The sequence below is a fragment of the Hypanus sabinus genome, chromosome 2, assembly GCF_030144855.1.
Source record: "Hypanus sabinus isolate sHypSab1 chromosome 2, sHypSab1.hap1, whole genome shotgun sequence".
Classification (NCBI taxonomy): Eukaryota; Metazoa; Chordata; class Chondrichthyes; order Myliobatiformes; family Dasyatidae; genus Hypanus; species Hypanus sabinus.
Window position 1 is genome coordinate 22,182,672 of NC_082707.1, and position 16,414 is coordinate 22,199,085.

Below are 16,414 nucleotides of genomic sequence, written 5' to 3' on the forward strand. Positions count from 1 at the left end.
ATCACAATGCATGTCCTTGGGTCCAAATTTATTCATTTGCTGATTAACATCCACACCTAAATGGTGCTCAAGGTTTCCTGCTTGTAAGTGTGGCTGTTTCTATAAAGCTGTTAAACATCAGCAGGACTCAACATATTCTAACCTTAAAGCTACACACACAAAGCAATGGACAAATGTAGCTGGTTGATTAGTAAGTTTGTAAATGACACAAATTTGGAGTAGTGAATAGTGAGGAAGATTGTTAAATATATAGCAAGATGTCAATCAGTTGGAAATGGTGGAGAAATGGCAGATGGGGTTTAATCTGCGCAAATGTGAGGAGTTGCATGTTGGAAGCTCAAACTTAAGAGGAGAGTATAGTAATATGGTGGGAGCTTTGATGTACAGAGCAGAGGGGCTTTTGGATGCAAGTCCGTAGCTCACAAAATGGCAGTGTGAGTAGATAGATGGTACTGAAGTCAAAAGACATGCTAGACTTTGTAGAAAAGCTGTTGAATGATGGCAACTGTATAAAACTCCAACTGTTCCACATTTGCAATATTGTGCGCAGTTCTGGTCATTATATTAAAGAGAGGATGTGGAAGCCTTGGAAAGGGTATAGAAGAGATTCAATGTTGCCTGGATCAGAGTAACTTGATAATTATGGTCACATGAACTGAGATGGAGTGAAAAGCTTTTCTTTACATGCCATCCAGACAGATAGTACATGTACAGAAGTACATGGAAGTACTGTATGTTACCACTGTTGTGGATGTTATCAATATGTTGAGACTGTCTACTATAGAGAGCAATTTGCGTATTCCCAAACCAGAAGATATGGATGAACTGGCAGATTCACTATTTATTGAAGTCTAGAACTGCTGTGTTTGAATCAGGTGACCTTGACCTTTACAAGAAATGACCTCTAAAGCTAGCAGGGATGCCAAGAGACAATACCAATCCAAAATAAGAGTCCCAGACCAGCAGTCAGTTGTGGCAGGGCTTGCATGTCATAACAGTTTACAAGATGAAGCAGGCAGCATTGCTAATAAGTGCATCTCTTTCTAATGAGCTTAATATATTCTGTGTATGTTTTTGAATAGAAGTGGACTGGAATGTCACCAGCTTCCTGGACATTTTCCAGAGCGTGAACCTGCAAAAAGCATCAGGTCTGAGTGGTGTCCCTGGCTGCGTCCTTAGATCTTGTGTAGATCTGCTGGGCAGGTTATTTGCAGCTATTTTTTTTGGTAATTTTTTTTATTGAAGTTCATCATCGAACAAACATTTCTATAAGATGTATTTCAGACATTGTACATGTATATCATATATGTCACAAATCTCCACATAGAATTTATCTGAGGTATACACTTAGAGAAAAGAGTGGAAAGAAAAAACGAGCAAAAGGAAAAAAACTATGTACTGCTGCTTCAGTCTGATGTTCCCACCTGCTTTTAAGAAGACCACTATTACCCCTAAAGCCACCAAATGGTGGTCATTGACATCCACTATCATGGCATATATTAGCTCCAGCCTCCCAGACAAACTTGCCTTCAATGCAATTTGACTACTGTCACAACAGGATTATGGGAAATGCCATCTTACTGGCCATGCACCGATATCTACGGGACATCTGGACAGTAAAAACAGTCACTTCAGTTACATACAGACCTCCCAACAGTAGCTAGGATGTGGACCACAGATTACAACATCGATAGAAACAGACAAGGTGTAAAAAGCATAATGTTATGATAGTCATGGGAGATTGCAACATGCAGGTCAATTGGGAAAATCAGGTTGATAATAAGTTTCAAGAGAGTGAGTTTGTTGTATGCCTACAAGATGGCTTTTTAAGAGTAGTTTGTTGTTGAGCCTACTAGGAGATCAGCTATACTGGATTGGGTATTATGTAATGAACCAGAGTTGTTTAGGGAGGTTAAGGTAAAAGTAGGGAGTAGGAAAAAGTAGGAAAGTTACTTGGGCAATGATCACAATATGATTGAATTAAACTTGACATTTGATAGAAAGTAAAGTCTGACATAGCAGTATTTCAGTGATGTAAAAGAAATTATAGTGGTTTGAGAGGAGTTGGCCAAAGTAAATTGGAAGGAGCTGTTGGCAGGGATGACAGCAGAGCAGCAAATGGCAAAATAGTACAATCGTGGCTGACAAGGGAAGTCAAGGCTAATGTAAAAGTCACAAGTGAGGGCATACAACAAATCAAAAATTAGCGGGAAGATAGAGGATTTGGAAGCTTTTTTTAAACCGTACAGAGAGCAACTAAAAGGATCATTAGGAGGAAAATATGAAAACAAGCTAGCAAAGAATATCAAGGTGGATAGTAAAAGCTTTTTCAAGTATTTTTAAAAAGAGAGGTGAGAGTCGGTATAGGTTTGCTGGTAAATGAGGCCTGAGGAAATAATAATGGGGGGACAAGACAGCTGAACTAAATGATTATTTTGCACCAGTCTTCACTATGGAAAACATTAACAGTGTGCCAGAGGAGAAAGGAGTGCAGTTACTATTACAAGGGAGAAGGTGCTCAAAAAGCTGAAAGACCTGAGCGTGGTAAGTCACCCTGGCCAGATGAACTGCACCCTAGGATTCTAAAAGAGGTTGTGGAGGTATTAGAGTTTGGCATGGTGCCAGAGGACTGAAAATTGCAAAGGTCACTCCACTCTAAGAAAGGAGGAAGGCAGCAAAGAGAAAATTATAGACCAGTTAGCCTGACCTCAGTGGTGGGGAAGATGCTGGAGTCAATTGTTAAGGAAGAGGTTATGGAGTATTCAGTGACGCAGGACAAGATAGGATAAAGTCAGCATGGTTTCCTTAAAGGAAAATCTTGAATGATGAACCTGTTTAAAAAAATTTTTTTTTGAGGAGATGACATGTAGAATAGATAAGGGGGATGCAGTGGATATTGTATATTTGGACTTTCAGAAGGCCTTTGACAAGGTGCCACACATGAGGCTGCTTACCAGGTTAAGAGCCATGGTATTACAGGAGAGTTACTGGCATGGTTAGAGCTTTGGCTGATTGATAGGAGACAGCGAGTGGGAATAAAAGGATCCTTTCCTGGTTGGCTACCAGTCACTAGTGGTTTTCTGTAGGGGTCACTGTTGGGACTGCTTTTTATGCTGTATATCAAATGATTTAGATGACTAGATGACTTCATTGCCAAGTTTGCAGATGATACAAAGATTGGTGGGGGGACAGGTAGTGTTGAAACAGGTAGGCTACAGAAAGACTTAGATTATGAGAATGGGCAAGAAAGTAGCAAATGAAATACAATGTTGGAAAATGCATGGTCATGCATTTTGATAGTAGGAATAAGTGTGTGGACTATTTAACCCTATTGGCTGAGTCGGTGGTGAGGAAAGAAAATGCTGTGTTAGCATTTATTTCAAGAGGTCTGGAATATGGGATGTGATGCTGAGGCTTTATAGGGCTCTGGTGAGGCCACACCTTGAGTATTGTGCACAGTTTTGGGATCATCTAAGATGTGTTGGCATTGAGGGGGTTCAGAGGAGGTTTGCAAGGATGGTTCTGGAAATGGTTATCATACAAGTAATATTTGATGGCTGTGGGCCTGTACTTGCTGTAAATATCTAATGCTAGAATTTAGAAGGATGAGGGTGGGATCTCATTGAAACGTTATGAATGTTGGTTGAAGAGTAGGACAAGAGGGCACAGCCTCAGGGTTGACTATTTAAACAGATGTGGAGAAATTTCTTTAGTATGAGGGCGGTGAATTTGTAGTATTTGTTACTATGGGCAGTTGTGGAGGGCAGGATGTTGGGTGTATTAGGCAGGGATTGATAGGTTCTTGATTGGACATGGCAACAATAAAGACATAAGGTGTTATTCCTCCAACATGAGTTTGGATTTGTTTTGACAGTAGAGGAGGTCATGGATAGACATATCAGAATGGGATTGGGATGAGGAATTAAAATGTGTGGCCTCTGGGAGATCCTGCTTTCTCTGGCAGACCGAGCATAGGTGTTCAGCGAAACAGTCTCCCAGTCTGCGTCAGGTCTCGCCAATATATAAAAGGCCACACCATGAGCACCGGACGCAGTATACTGCACCGGCCGACTCACAGGTGAAGTGTCGCCTCACCTGGAAGGACTATCTGGGGCCCTGAATGGTGGTGAGGGAGGAAGTGTAAGGGCAGGTGTAGCACTTGTTCCGCTTACAAGATAAGTGCCAGGAGGGAGATCGGTGGGAAGGGATGGGGGGGGGGGGGGATGAGTGAGTCGCGTAGGGAGCGATCCCTGCGGAAAATAGAAGAGGGGGAGGGAAAGATGTGTTTGGTAGTAGGATCCCGTTGGAGGTGGCGTAAGTTACAGAGAATTGTACGTTGGACCTGGAGGCTGGTGGGGTGGTAGGTGAGGACAAGGGGGACCCTATCCCAAGTGGGGTGGCGGGTGGATGGGGTGAGGGCAGATGTGCGGGAAATGGGAGAGATGTGTTTGAGAGCAGAGTTGATGGTGGAAGAAGGGAAGCCCCTTTGTTTAAAAAAGGAAGACATCTCCTTCGTCCTGGAATGAAAAGCCTCATCCTGAGAGCAGATGCGGCGGAGACGGAGGAATTGTGAGAAGGGGATAGCATTTTTGCAAGAGACAGGGTGGGAAGAGGAATAGTCCAGGTAGCTGTGAGTGTCTGTAGGCTTATAGTAGATATTAGTAGATAGGCCGTCTCCAGAGATGGAGACAGAAAGATCAAGAAAGGGGAGGGAGGTGTCAGAAATGGACCAGGTAAATTTGAGGGCAGGGTGAAAGTTGGAGGCAAAGTTAATGAAGTCAACAAGCTCAGCATGTGTGCAGGAGGCAGTGCTAATGCAGTCGTTGATGTAGCGAAGGAAAAGATTGGGATAGATACCTGTATAGACTTGGAACATGGATTGTCCCACAAAGCCACCCCTCCGGTCTTCTATCATTTCGCATTTCCCCCTCCCCCCACTACTTACAAATCTCTTACTATCTTTCCTTTCAGTTAGTCCTGACGAAGGGTCTCGGCCCGAAACATCGACAGTGCTTCTCCTTATAGATGTTGCCTGGCCTGCTGTGTTCCACCAGTATTTTGTGTGTGTTATTTATATAAGTACATAGATTGGGAACCCCTGCAAGTCTAAATCTTTCCAACCTGAGGTCTATGGACCATTTGATTAACTGTAGGGGTCCATGCCACAAAAAAGGTTGGGAACCCCTAAACTTCAGAGGAATATGTGCCAAATCTGGGTATTTGGAATTAGTTTTGATGAGCATTATGGTGGTCAAGAACAAGTTGGGCCAAAGGGTGTTTCCATGTGGTACATATCCGTGAATCTTTTAGCATGGCATATTGAAATTATTCCAGTTTCTTAGTGATTGCTGCCTTGTCCAGTAATATGGTCCACGGGAATGATCCCGAGAATGATGGGCCATCTGACCTTATTCTGCTCATCTGTTTGAAGGTTTTTTGGGTGTATTCTTTCCATATAGGGATTCTTAGTTATTTTAAATTGCTTGTTACTTTGTCTTCCAAAAAGCCCAAACTCATAATTTTTCTTTAATTTGTTCAGTGAAAGCTGATGAATTCATTTCATTACTATTATATTGAAAAAGATAGAGCTACAGTAGTATTATCAAACTTGTACTGTGAACTAAAATGGGTGCATGGTTTCTCACATACCGCACTGTGATAGAATGAATCTGTGCTCTTGAAATGATTTTATTGTGAATATACTGGTGAGGGGGTGGGGAGAATATTGAAAATAAACATGCTTTTGACACTATTCTCAATCATTAAATAAAAACCAGGTTTCATTCTTTTCCCTCAAACTCTTGGGAGACTTCCAAAGGCAAAAGCTGAAATAAAAGTAACTTTTACACCCTGGGTTAGAGTTGGGAACTCTGAGGTTATGCTTCAAGCTTTGATATCGTATTATTATTTACATCACAGAAATAATCTTACATGGTAGATTTTAGTGAAAGCATTTTGATTTCTAATTAATAGTGTGCATTTCACAGATTTAATTCTAGTATGAAATAGTGTCAATGCTACTTGCAATGGTTTTGGGAGAAATGTACAAGACACTGAACGAACTCCGTGGGTCAGGCAGCATCTGTGGAGGATGCTTCAGGTCAATTTCAATTGACTTAATTGAAAATTGGAAGCTAACTATACCACTCTGATATCAAATAACCAGTATTAATTGTGTTGGTGTAATCTTGTTTCTGCAGCCTGATTAGAATGAATTTACTTGATATCATCAAGGAACTTTCTGATTTGTCCCACAATCGCTTTGACCCCCTATCATCAGGAAGAAGGTACCATAGCATTAGGCCAAGGAACGTTAGGATGGGAAACCACTTCTTCCCCCAGAATGTGAGACTGCTGAACTCCCTGCCACCACCCAGGTTGAAGCACCAATATTGTTACAGTGTTTACTTTTTAACTTGTCATAAATGCACTTTGTTAAATGTCAGCCTTCTGGAATATATTTTATTTTTTGTTAATACTGTAGTGTGTGTTATACGTACGGTGTTGTGCACTTGATTCAGAGGAATGTTTGGCAGTATACACGTATATGGCTGAATGACAATACACTCCACCTTGAACTTATAATGACCAGGGTTTTGTGTCTATTTAGGTGAACTCTTTCTACATTGTAGGCAAAGTTACATAAATATCAACAGAGCAACTGTAAAAGAATTAAACTTAGAACTTAACAAAGAATGCCATCATTGATACTAGGCTCTGTGTCTGTGTGTGTGTGTGCAAGTAAAACCATCGAATGCCAAGGATCTGTTCAACTCAACTAAAAACACAAGCATTTCAACACACTATTAACTCAAACATTTGGAAACGTCTTTTATTCTATGAAATGATTACAATAACATTGCCTCAGTTGAAAATAAATCAAAGAATAGCTTTGTAGTGCAGTTTTCTTTTAAAGTAGTGCACGTGTAGCATCTATTGAGAATAGAAGCTACATAAATATTAAATTTAATGTGTATTATTCAAAATGGGAATATCTCTCAGAAGTTAGAAGGAAATAATGCATCGAAAAATAAACCATAAAGTATGATAACTGCTAGAATGGAAAAGAGGAATTCAGATATTTGAGATACATTCTCTTAGTAATTGCATTAGTATCACTAACATTTTTAAAAATGCAGGTTAAAATTAAGTGTCAAGGTTTTTTTTGATTGGGATATATTTAAAAATTCTTAAGTCAGAATTGAATATACAATATTAGAGCTATTTGTAAATCATTCCAAAATTCAATAGACAAGGTAGTCAGTTCAAAAATATTACACTTGGTAATATTGCATTGTGGTAAAGGAAAATAGTAATGTCCAGTCAGATCAACATATGTTGATTATGAATAAAAGTCCTGTTGTCATTATCTACCTCAGAAACAGGGGACCAGAGAGCACCTGTGTTATCCTCAGAAAAGTAGTTTTGTACATCTTTAAAAATACTCCTGTGATAATGCTGCAAGAACTTAAAGTGATCTTTATGGAAGACAGCTTTATTTCATTTTAAATGTTTGCAGCTGTGTTATAATGAAGAAAATCTCATGTTTTGGAATGAAAAGATTACCCAGCAATTTTGGAAATAAAGACATTTGCTGTTATATTGTACAAGTATGTAACAGATTAGAATCATCTAAAGGAATTATTGACAAAAACAAGCAGCACATGCTCCTTATGGAATCACAGCAGCTAACAAGTATCAGAACATATTAAGACAAACTGTCACCTTTTATCCAGAGGTAAGGTAACTTGAAGCTACTACAATCTTATTGAACCAATATTAATTTGCTGAGGCCTTGCAATAATTTCAAAATGTATAATTGATCTGCTGAGATGGTGACTTTCAGACTCCCAACATAATCATTCTACCAATCATTTCTAAAGTTGATTACATTTGTCTGTTCCAGAGTTCACAGGAATGTTGCCAAGAAAACATTTCTTAAAGCTTAAATGTACTTTCAATTGATCCAAAGTTCAGCTGTGCTTAAACCTAGAAAGCTGAAAGCAAACCTTTAAATTGTATCAGATTGGATCGTACCTTTTTGTAACAAAAATTATTAAACATTTTTCCCCCCTCGATGGTACAAGATACAACTATTCAGTTTAAACTTACAAGGGTGGAACTACAGAAAGCAACTGCCATTAAAATAGTAGTACTGTCTTGGGAGATGATTTTCAATGAAACTTAGAATAAACTTTACTTTTTTGCATATACTATGCACTATGCTCCAACAGAATACTGGTCAGCAATTTGTTAAAAACATTAAGAAAAAAACAAATGAATAAAGTACACCCAAATATTATAGTCCAATCCAATCACATCTGGAAGCAAATACCCAAACATTTCTGCTGTAGGTCCTTAATTACGCAACAGGATGCGTCATTCCCATAATAACCATGTTGCCTATCTAATAAAAACAGACCATATTAATTTAGCATATCCATTCTGAGACTACAGCATTGTTGCCACGAGATTTTCTTCCCCACCCCCCAGATCCTGCTTCCAAAAGAGGATTCAAGCAGATGAAAGCAACAGATCGATTGTATCCTCCTACTTGAAGGTAACTGAGTGATAAACTCCATATGGTCAAATCCTCTACTTCTATATGGAGGATTCATATACAGATGAAGTTCAAAGAAGTGATAAGCTTTGGAAAATCAAACATGAAGACAGAATACAGGGTTGCAGGCTTCTTAACAATGTGGAGGATCAGAGGGATATTAGGGCCACATTTATAGATTCTCAAAGTTGCTACATTAGTTGATAGGGTGGTTAAGAAGGTGTATGGTATGTTGGTTTTCATGAGTCAGGAAGCCAAGTTCAAGAGCCACAAGGTAATGATGCAGATCTATAAGTGTGGTTAGATCACACTTGGAATATTGTGTTCAGCTCTGGTTGTCTCATAGGAAGGATATGAAAGCTTTCGAGAGGGTGCATAGGAGATCTGCCAGAATACTGCCTAAATCGGAGAGCATGTCTTATGATGAAAGGTTGAGTAAAATATGGCTGAGCGGTGATGTGGTAGAGCTGTACAAGATGATAAGGGACAGAGATAGACAACGAGTGACATTTTCTCAGGGCACAAAGAGCTAAAACAAAAGGACATAATATTTAGGTGTTTGGAGGAAAGTATGGGAAGGATAGCAGAGTTCATACACACAGAGTGGTGGGTGTGTGGAATGTGCTACCAGAGCTGGTAGTAATAGAGGCAGATACATTAGGGACATTTAAGAGACTCTTAGAAAAATGGAGGGCCTGAAGGGTTAGATTAATGTTGTAGTAGGTTTAAAGGTCAGCACAACATCATGGGCTGAAGGGCCTGGACTGTGCAGTACAGTTCTACGTTGAAATGTTGTTTGACAGGCTGAGTTCCTGCATTGTGGGCCGATGGGCTGGTACTGTTCTATGGTTCATATAATATGACATCTCCCCTCAGTGACAGAGATCAAGTGCAAGAAGCAGAGCAAGTCTAGTCAGCATCATCATCACAATAGGTGTAAACTATTTTCATTATAACATTTTTATTAAGAATCTTAGCTTTCAAGATCATTTATATATGCACCATCTTGGCACATAGTACATACATATAATTGTAGAGGTAATTTATACAAACTTTGTTCAAACAGCTCAAATTAAAATTCTACTTTAATATACTCAAAGTTCTAAACTCCCTCACATACTGCAAATTCCAAATATTACCTTAACATAGAAACTGGAGGCAATTTCTAAAGCATTTATTGGGAGAGTTCAGTAGAAAATTAGTCCTTTTCTACCTAATGGCATGACAATTTATTGATCTATAGTAAATGAAATCAGGCGCAGGAATTTAAAATCAAATCCCAAAAGAGCTGAGAATTTCAGTTGCTGCAATACACCTGATAGGGACAAATACGTATCGCATATCTAAAACAACAGCCTGGATTGTAGGGTTGAAAGCAGAATATATACAGGAAACTCAGAAAATTACATGATTAAAGCTTTTTTTTAAACAAAGGATCAGTCAGATATTTAGCTACCTTAGTATACAAGTTGCTTACTTAGTGTTGAAGTCACTCTATATGATCTATGGAACTGGTTCAACCCAGCTACCTGGTAGTTCTGTGATCAATGCAACACTTTTCAAGGTTGCCGCGGTAATGATAAATCAGGCGGCAGTGATTCTGGGGAAACATTAGACTGCTCAGCTTTGATCTGTATTAGGTCACCAAGAATTAGTGATTGGCAGCCCTGCATTACATGAGAGCTGCATGTCATTCCAGAAGCCTCACAGTGAGAACCTGTGAAAGGTTTTTTTAAATTCTTAGAAAGTTTGCATTTATATACGTCGCGAAGTTGCAATACATTAAACGGTGGAAAAGCAAACTGAAAAATTTCCCCAACTTTTAATTTTGACACATTGTTTTTGAAGGATGTGCAGATTTTGCATTTAAAAACAATCATCAAACTACTCCAAATGGCTCTCTGGCTCCTCTCTTTCCTGTGCTGGCTTCAGGGTTTGCCTGTTGCACCTGAACTACTGCTTCTTCATTAATGCCATCCTCAGCTTCACTGCTGTCTCCTTCCTCCTCATCATCATATTCATAGTCAGAGGATTCCACAGCTTCTGGGTGGGACTGAGACTCTGTCATGGTACCGAAGGAGTGAGCACTGGTGGAGGCGAGTGAGGACCTCAGCAGAGGAGTGTTCTCAGAAGCGTCGTCATTTTCTTCATGGCTGCTGTCCACCTCATCAGTGTCCGAATCAGACTCTCCCTGAGATGCCACCACCTTCTGTTTGCAGACGGGACAGGTTTTCTTTGTTCTCGTTAGCCATGGGTCCACACATTTGCAGTGATATGCTGGGAAAGGAAATGAAAGAGGACTGACAAACAGTAGTACTAAACGGCATGTACTTTATACAATGCTATTTGGAATCTCTACAAAAACACCTCTATCCAGAATTGGAAGAAGACAGAAAACAGGAAGTTATTGGTCATGTACTGGGAAGATATTGGAATCCAGCATTTGAAAAGTAATCGAACACAATCAAGCAGGTTCAACGCGTACTTTTATGAAAAGCAGAAGAATGACAAATTCAACCAGGTTTTTGGTAATGCAACAAGCTGAGCTGATAATGGTGAAGCAGTCGATACAATATACTTGCATTTCCAAAAGACATTTGATAAAACGCCACATGCAGAGTCAATGATTTAGAGTTCATGGTATTTTGGATAATGTACAGGTGTCCTCCAGCTTTAAGAAAGTTCACTTTACGCCACTTTGCTTTTACGAAAGACTTACATTAGTACCTGTTTTAGCTAACCGAAAGAAATCCGAAGAGGATTTTTGCTTTTACGAAAAAAGGCGCTCACTTTAAACTTGTGTTTACCCCGAGAAAGACGACCATGACCGTGAAGCCTTGCGCGGGCAGGTGTGTGGGCATGTGTGTACTTGCCGATTTTTTTCTACAAATTTGTTTTGGCTAAACCCTCCCGATTCTGGTAAGTGAAACTACGCTGTACATACATTATTTCTACTTTATATAGGCTGTGTAATTATCATATCATTCCTGCTTTTACTATATGTTCGTGTTATTTTAGGTTTTATGTGTTATTTGGTATGATTTGGTAGGTTATTTTTTGGGTCTGGGAACGCTCAAAAATTTTTCCCATATAAATTAGTGGTAATTACTTCTTCACTCTACGCCATTTCGGCTTACGAAAGGTTTCATAGGAATGCTCTACTTTCAGATAGCGGAGGAAACCTGTATCAGCATTGATAAACAAACAAAAACATAGCAGGATAAGGTCATCGTGCTTATAAATTACAGGCTGGCCTCAGGGATCTGTCATCCTAACATTTCATAACATATAATAATTTATATAAGTTTAAAGATCAACTTTATTAGTCACAAGTACATTGAAGCAAAGTTCAAAGTAAATGTATTATCAAAGTACATGTATACCACCATATACACATCTGAAATTCATGATGGATGCTGCTTTCCTATGACAGTGTTTCATGTACACGTGCTCAATTGGAGGGCAGGGGGAGGGCTTTACCCGTGATGGACTGGGCCACATGCACTACTTTTTGGAAGATTTTCTGTTCGAGGGCATTGGCGTTTCCATACCAGGCTGTGATGCAACCAGTCAATATGCTCACATCTCATACTTATCAAAGTTTTAGATGTCATGCTGAATTTTCACAAACTCTTTAGGAAGTAGAGACACTGCCGAGTTTTCTTTGTAATAGTACTTGCAAACTGGGCCCAGGACAGGTGCTTGAAATGATCACACCACGGAATTCAAAGCTGCTGACACTAACACCGCCAATCCTCCAATGAGGACTGGCTCATTGACCTCTAGTTTCCTCCTCCTGAAGTCAATGTTCAGCTGACAGTGACTAAGAGATTGTTGTTGTCACCCCACTCAGCCAGATGTTCAATCTCCCTCATCTGAGTAATCCCCATTTTTGAATTGGCCTATGACAGTTGTATATTCAGCAACTTAAATACGGCACTGGAGCTGTGCTTAGCTGCAGCCATAAGTGTAAAGCAAGTAGAGCAGGGGGCAAAGCACACAGCTCTGTGCAACACCTGTGCTGAGGAAGATTATAGAGGAGATATTGTTGCCAATCTGAACTGACTGGGGTCTGCAAGCGAGGAAATTGACACAAGGAGGTATTGAGGCCAAGGTCTTTTGAGCTTAATGATTAGTGTTGAGGGGATGATTGATTGAATGCTGAGCTGTAGTCAATAAAAAGCATCCTGATGTGTGCATCTTTGCTGTCCAGATGTTCTAGGGTTGAGTGAAGAGCCAAGGAGATGGCATCTGTTGTGAACCTATTGCTCCAGTAGGCAAATTGGGGTGGATCTAAGTCACTTTTTGGGCAAGAGTTGATATGTTTCACGACCAACACAGTCCAAGGATGTGTAACTGTCAGCACAACTCACCAGCTCTAAAGTGGGATTAGGAATGTGGGAGGAAACCGGAGGAACCCCAGCCATAGTCACTCGGAGAAGATACAAACTCCTTACAGACAGCAGCAGGAATTGAACCGATTGTTTGCACCGTAAAGTGTTACACTAGCTGCTCTGCTACTGTGCTACTACATACGTTGCTAGGTAGTGGCACAGTAGCATAGTGCCTAATGTCAGCCAAATCTCTGTGTGTTACATATGTAAGTGGTACAGCAGGTTTTGGGGCAGGCAACGCACCAGCAAAGGGAACATGCATAGATGAAGGGAGTAGGTAAAGGTTTAGCAAATGTAGGATATTAGGAATGCAAGGTTATCCACTTTAGTAAGAATAACAAACAGATGCTGAATTGAATATTCAGATAGACAGAGCATGTACAGCTTTGTAGCAGAGACGGATCAGGATGTGCTCACAGAGCAAGAAATTAGGAAGCCAAATGGAACAGTAGAAAATTTAAAAAAAACTAGGATCTGGCAATCTACAGATTTTATTTCAGATTAAGACATAGGAACAGACTCAATGGGCAGAATGGCCTAATTCTGCTCCTATGTTTTAATCTGAACTAAAACTACCGGAATCGCTCAGCATCTGTGGAAAGAGAAACGAGATCGGCATCTTTACTTTATTGTCACCAAACAATTGATACTAGAGTGTACAATCATCAGTGATACTTTTTTCTGCACTTCGCGCTCCCTGAAGTACAAATCAAAATAAATATAATAAAAAAAATTAAATTATAAATCGTAATTAGAAAATAGAAAAGGGAAAGTAAGGTAGTGCAAGACAGGTCCAGATATTTTGAAGGTACGGCCCAGATCCGGGTCAGGATCTGTTCAGCAGTCTTATCACAGTCTTATCTGAAACACTAAATGGAATAAGAGAGATATTCACTGAGGCAGGTCCTTTAGCAACTGTCAACATTTACTTACTAATTCTATATCAATCCCATTGTTTAACTCAGTAACTTGTGCCACTCGGGGATGTTCACCTTGGGCAATTAACCTACCAACCCGCACAACTTTAGATGTGGCAGGAAACTCCAGTGCCTTGAGAAGACCCACGATGTCATAGAGAGAATGTATAAACTCCACACAGAGAGCACTTGAGGTATGGATTTGTCCTGGGATATTCATATTATAATCCTATCCATTGGAGGTAGGTCACAAAAGGTTCACTAGACTGATTCCTGTGTTGAATGCATTTGATTTATGAGGAAATCTTAAGCAGGTTGTAACTGGGCTCACTGGAATTTAAAAACAAAGAGGGACTTACCAGTTAAGATTCTTGACGTGACACTGATGGGATGCTTCCTCATTGGAGTACGTAGAACTAGGTGGTATGGTCTCAGAGTAAAGGGGTCAGCACAACAGCGTCAGTATGTGCCGTAATGTTGTATGTTCTATGTCTGAAGTGAAGATCATCCTCTCCTCTCGGGATTAATGAACCAGTAGAATTCTTACTTCATGCTAACATTAAGTATGTTCAAGGCCCAGAGTGCCTTGGTGTAATGGAAGTGTTCTATCTCCACCATCCCCTCACACAGTCAGTTCCTATTTCAGCACCCACTGGGTAAAAACATTTTCCTCCAATCCCTTTTGACCATTCTATAATCAAATCTAATCCATGCCCTTGTTCTGTTTTACCCCTTTGACCAGCAAAATGTGTTCTTCCCATTAACACTATCTAGGTCCCTCTATTATATGACTTAAATACCCTCTCAGCCTCGTGTAAACAACCCGAATCTGTCCAATCCTTTGCCACAAAGGATTTTCGGTCTTCCTGTCCTAGCATGTTATAGAACATAGAAGAGTACAGCACAGGAACAGGCCATTCAGCCCACAATATTGTGCTGAACCAGCTAAAAAGCAAATCAAAAACAGCCAAACAGTAATCCCTCCTACCTACTCCATCTTCTTTACATCCACATGCCTATCCAAACACCCCTTAAAAGCCTCTGATGTATTTGCCTCCACCACCATACCAGGCAGCGCGTTCTATATATCTATTACTCTGAGTAAAAAAAGCTTACCCCTCACATCCCCCTTGAATCTACCCCCCTCTCACCTTCAATCCACATTCTCTGCTATTAGACATTTCAATCTTGGGGAACAGATACCCTGTCCACTCTGTCTGTGTCTCTCACAATCCTGTAAACCTCTATCAGATCTCCCCTCAGCCTCCAACGCTCCAGATAAAACAACCTGTGTTTATCCAGCCTCTTGTGACAGCACATGTCCTCTAAACCAGGCAATATCCTGGTGAAGCTCTTCTGCACCCTCTCCAAAGCCTCAACATCCTTCCTATAGTGGGGCACCTGGAAGTGTACACAATACTCCAGATATGGCCTAAACAGAGTTTTATAAAAGTTGCAACATAACCTCTTGGCTTTGAACTCGACTAATAAAAGCAAACATTCCATAAGCCTTCTTAACCACCTTATCAATCTGTGTAGCCACTTTCAAGAAGCTGTGAACTTTTATCCCAAGATTTCTCTGTTTGCCCTCAACAGTGTACTGCTTACTTGAATTTGCCCTACTGAGGTGCAACACCTCACATTTATCTGGGTAAAACTCCATCTGCCATTTCTCAGCCTATTCCTACAACTGATCTATATTGGGCTGTATTCGTTGCCTGTTTGCTGTATCCATGACTCCAACAATCTTGGTATCATCATCAAATTTACTAACCCATCCAGATCATTAATATACAACACAAACAGCAGAGGGCCCAGCACAAATTACAAACCTTCAGCTCACTTCAACCACTACCCTGTCTTCTATAGGCAAGCCAGTTCTTAATCTAAACAGCCAATTTGTTGCAGATCCCGTGCATCTTAATCTTCTGGATTAGCTTCCCTTGAGGGACTTTGCCAAATGCCTTATTAAAATCCATAGTGACAACATTCACTGCCCTATCCTCACCACTCTCTCTTGTCAAAAAACTCAATCAAATTGGTCAGGCATGCTGGTTCTCCCTAATTAGGCCATGGATTTCCGCATGCTCATGTATCCTAACCCTAAGAATTTTCTGCACCCATTTCCCTACAAGTGACATGAGACTCACTGGTCTATAATTCCCAGGATTTTCCCATGTTCCCTTCTTAAAGAGAGGTACAACATTAGCCATTCACCAGCCTTCTGGGACCTCACCTGTGGCTAGAGAGGACACAAGGGCCAGAATCTCATCTTGTCTCCTTCAATAACCTGGGATAAATCCCACCAGGTCCTGGGGACTTATCCACCTTAACATTCATTAGAAAGCCCAACACTTCCTCTTCTTTGTCCTCTAAACACCCTAAAATATCTAAATGACTCTGATCATTGAATAATTCTTGGTTTCAGACGGGGTGGTTTGAGTATCTCAGAAACTGATCTCCTGGAATTTTCACACACAAAAGTCTCTAGAGTTTACAGAAAACGATTTGAGTACAAGAAAAAACGTCCAGTTTGTGGCAGT

At 40.3% G+C, this 16,414-nt stretch overlaps 1 protein-coding gene across 1 annotated transcript in view; it reads right to left on the reverse strand.

Moving 5' to 3' along the window:
- Positions 1-7,818: 7,818 nt before the first annotated feature.
- rnf13 (ring finger protein 13) overlaps positions 7,819-16,414 on the reverse strand; it is a 269,744-nt gene continuing 261,148 nt past the window's right edge. The window contains exon 10 of the mRNA XM_059993239.1: positions 7,819-10,837. Coding sequence (XP_059849222.1) covers positions 10,440-10,837 — 398 coding nt within the window. The 3' untranslated portion in view covers positions 7,819-10,439. The remainder of the gene's footprint in view (positions 10,838-16,414) is intronic.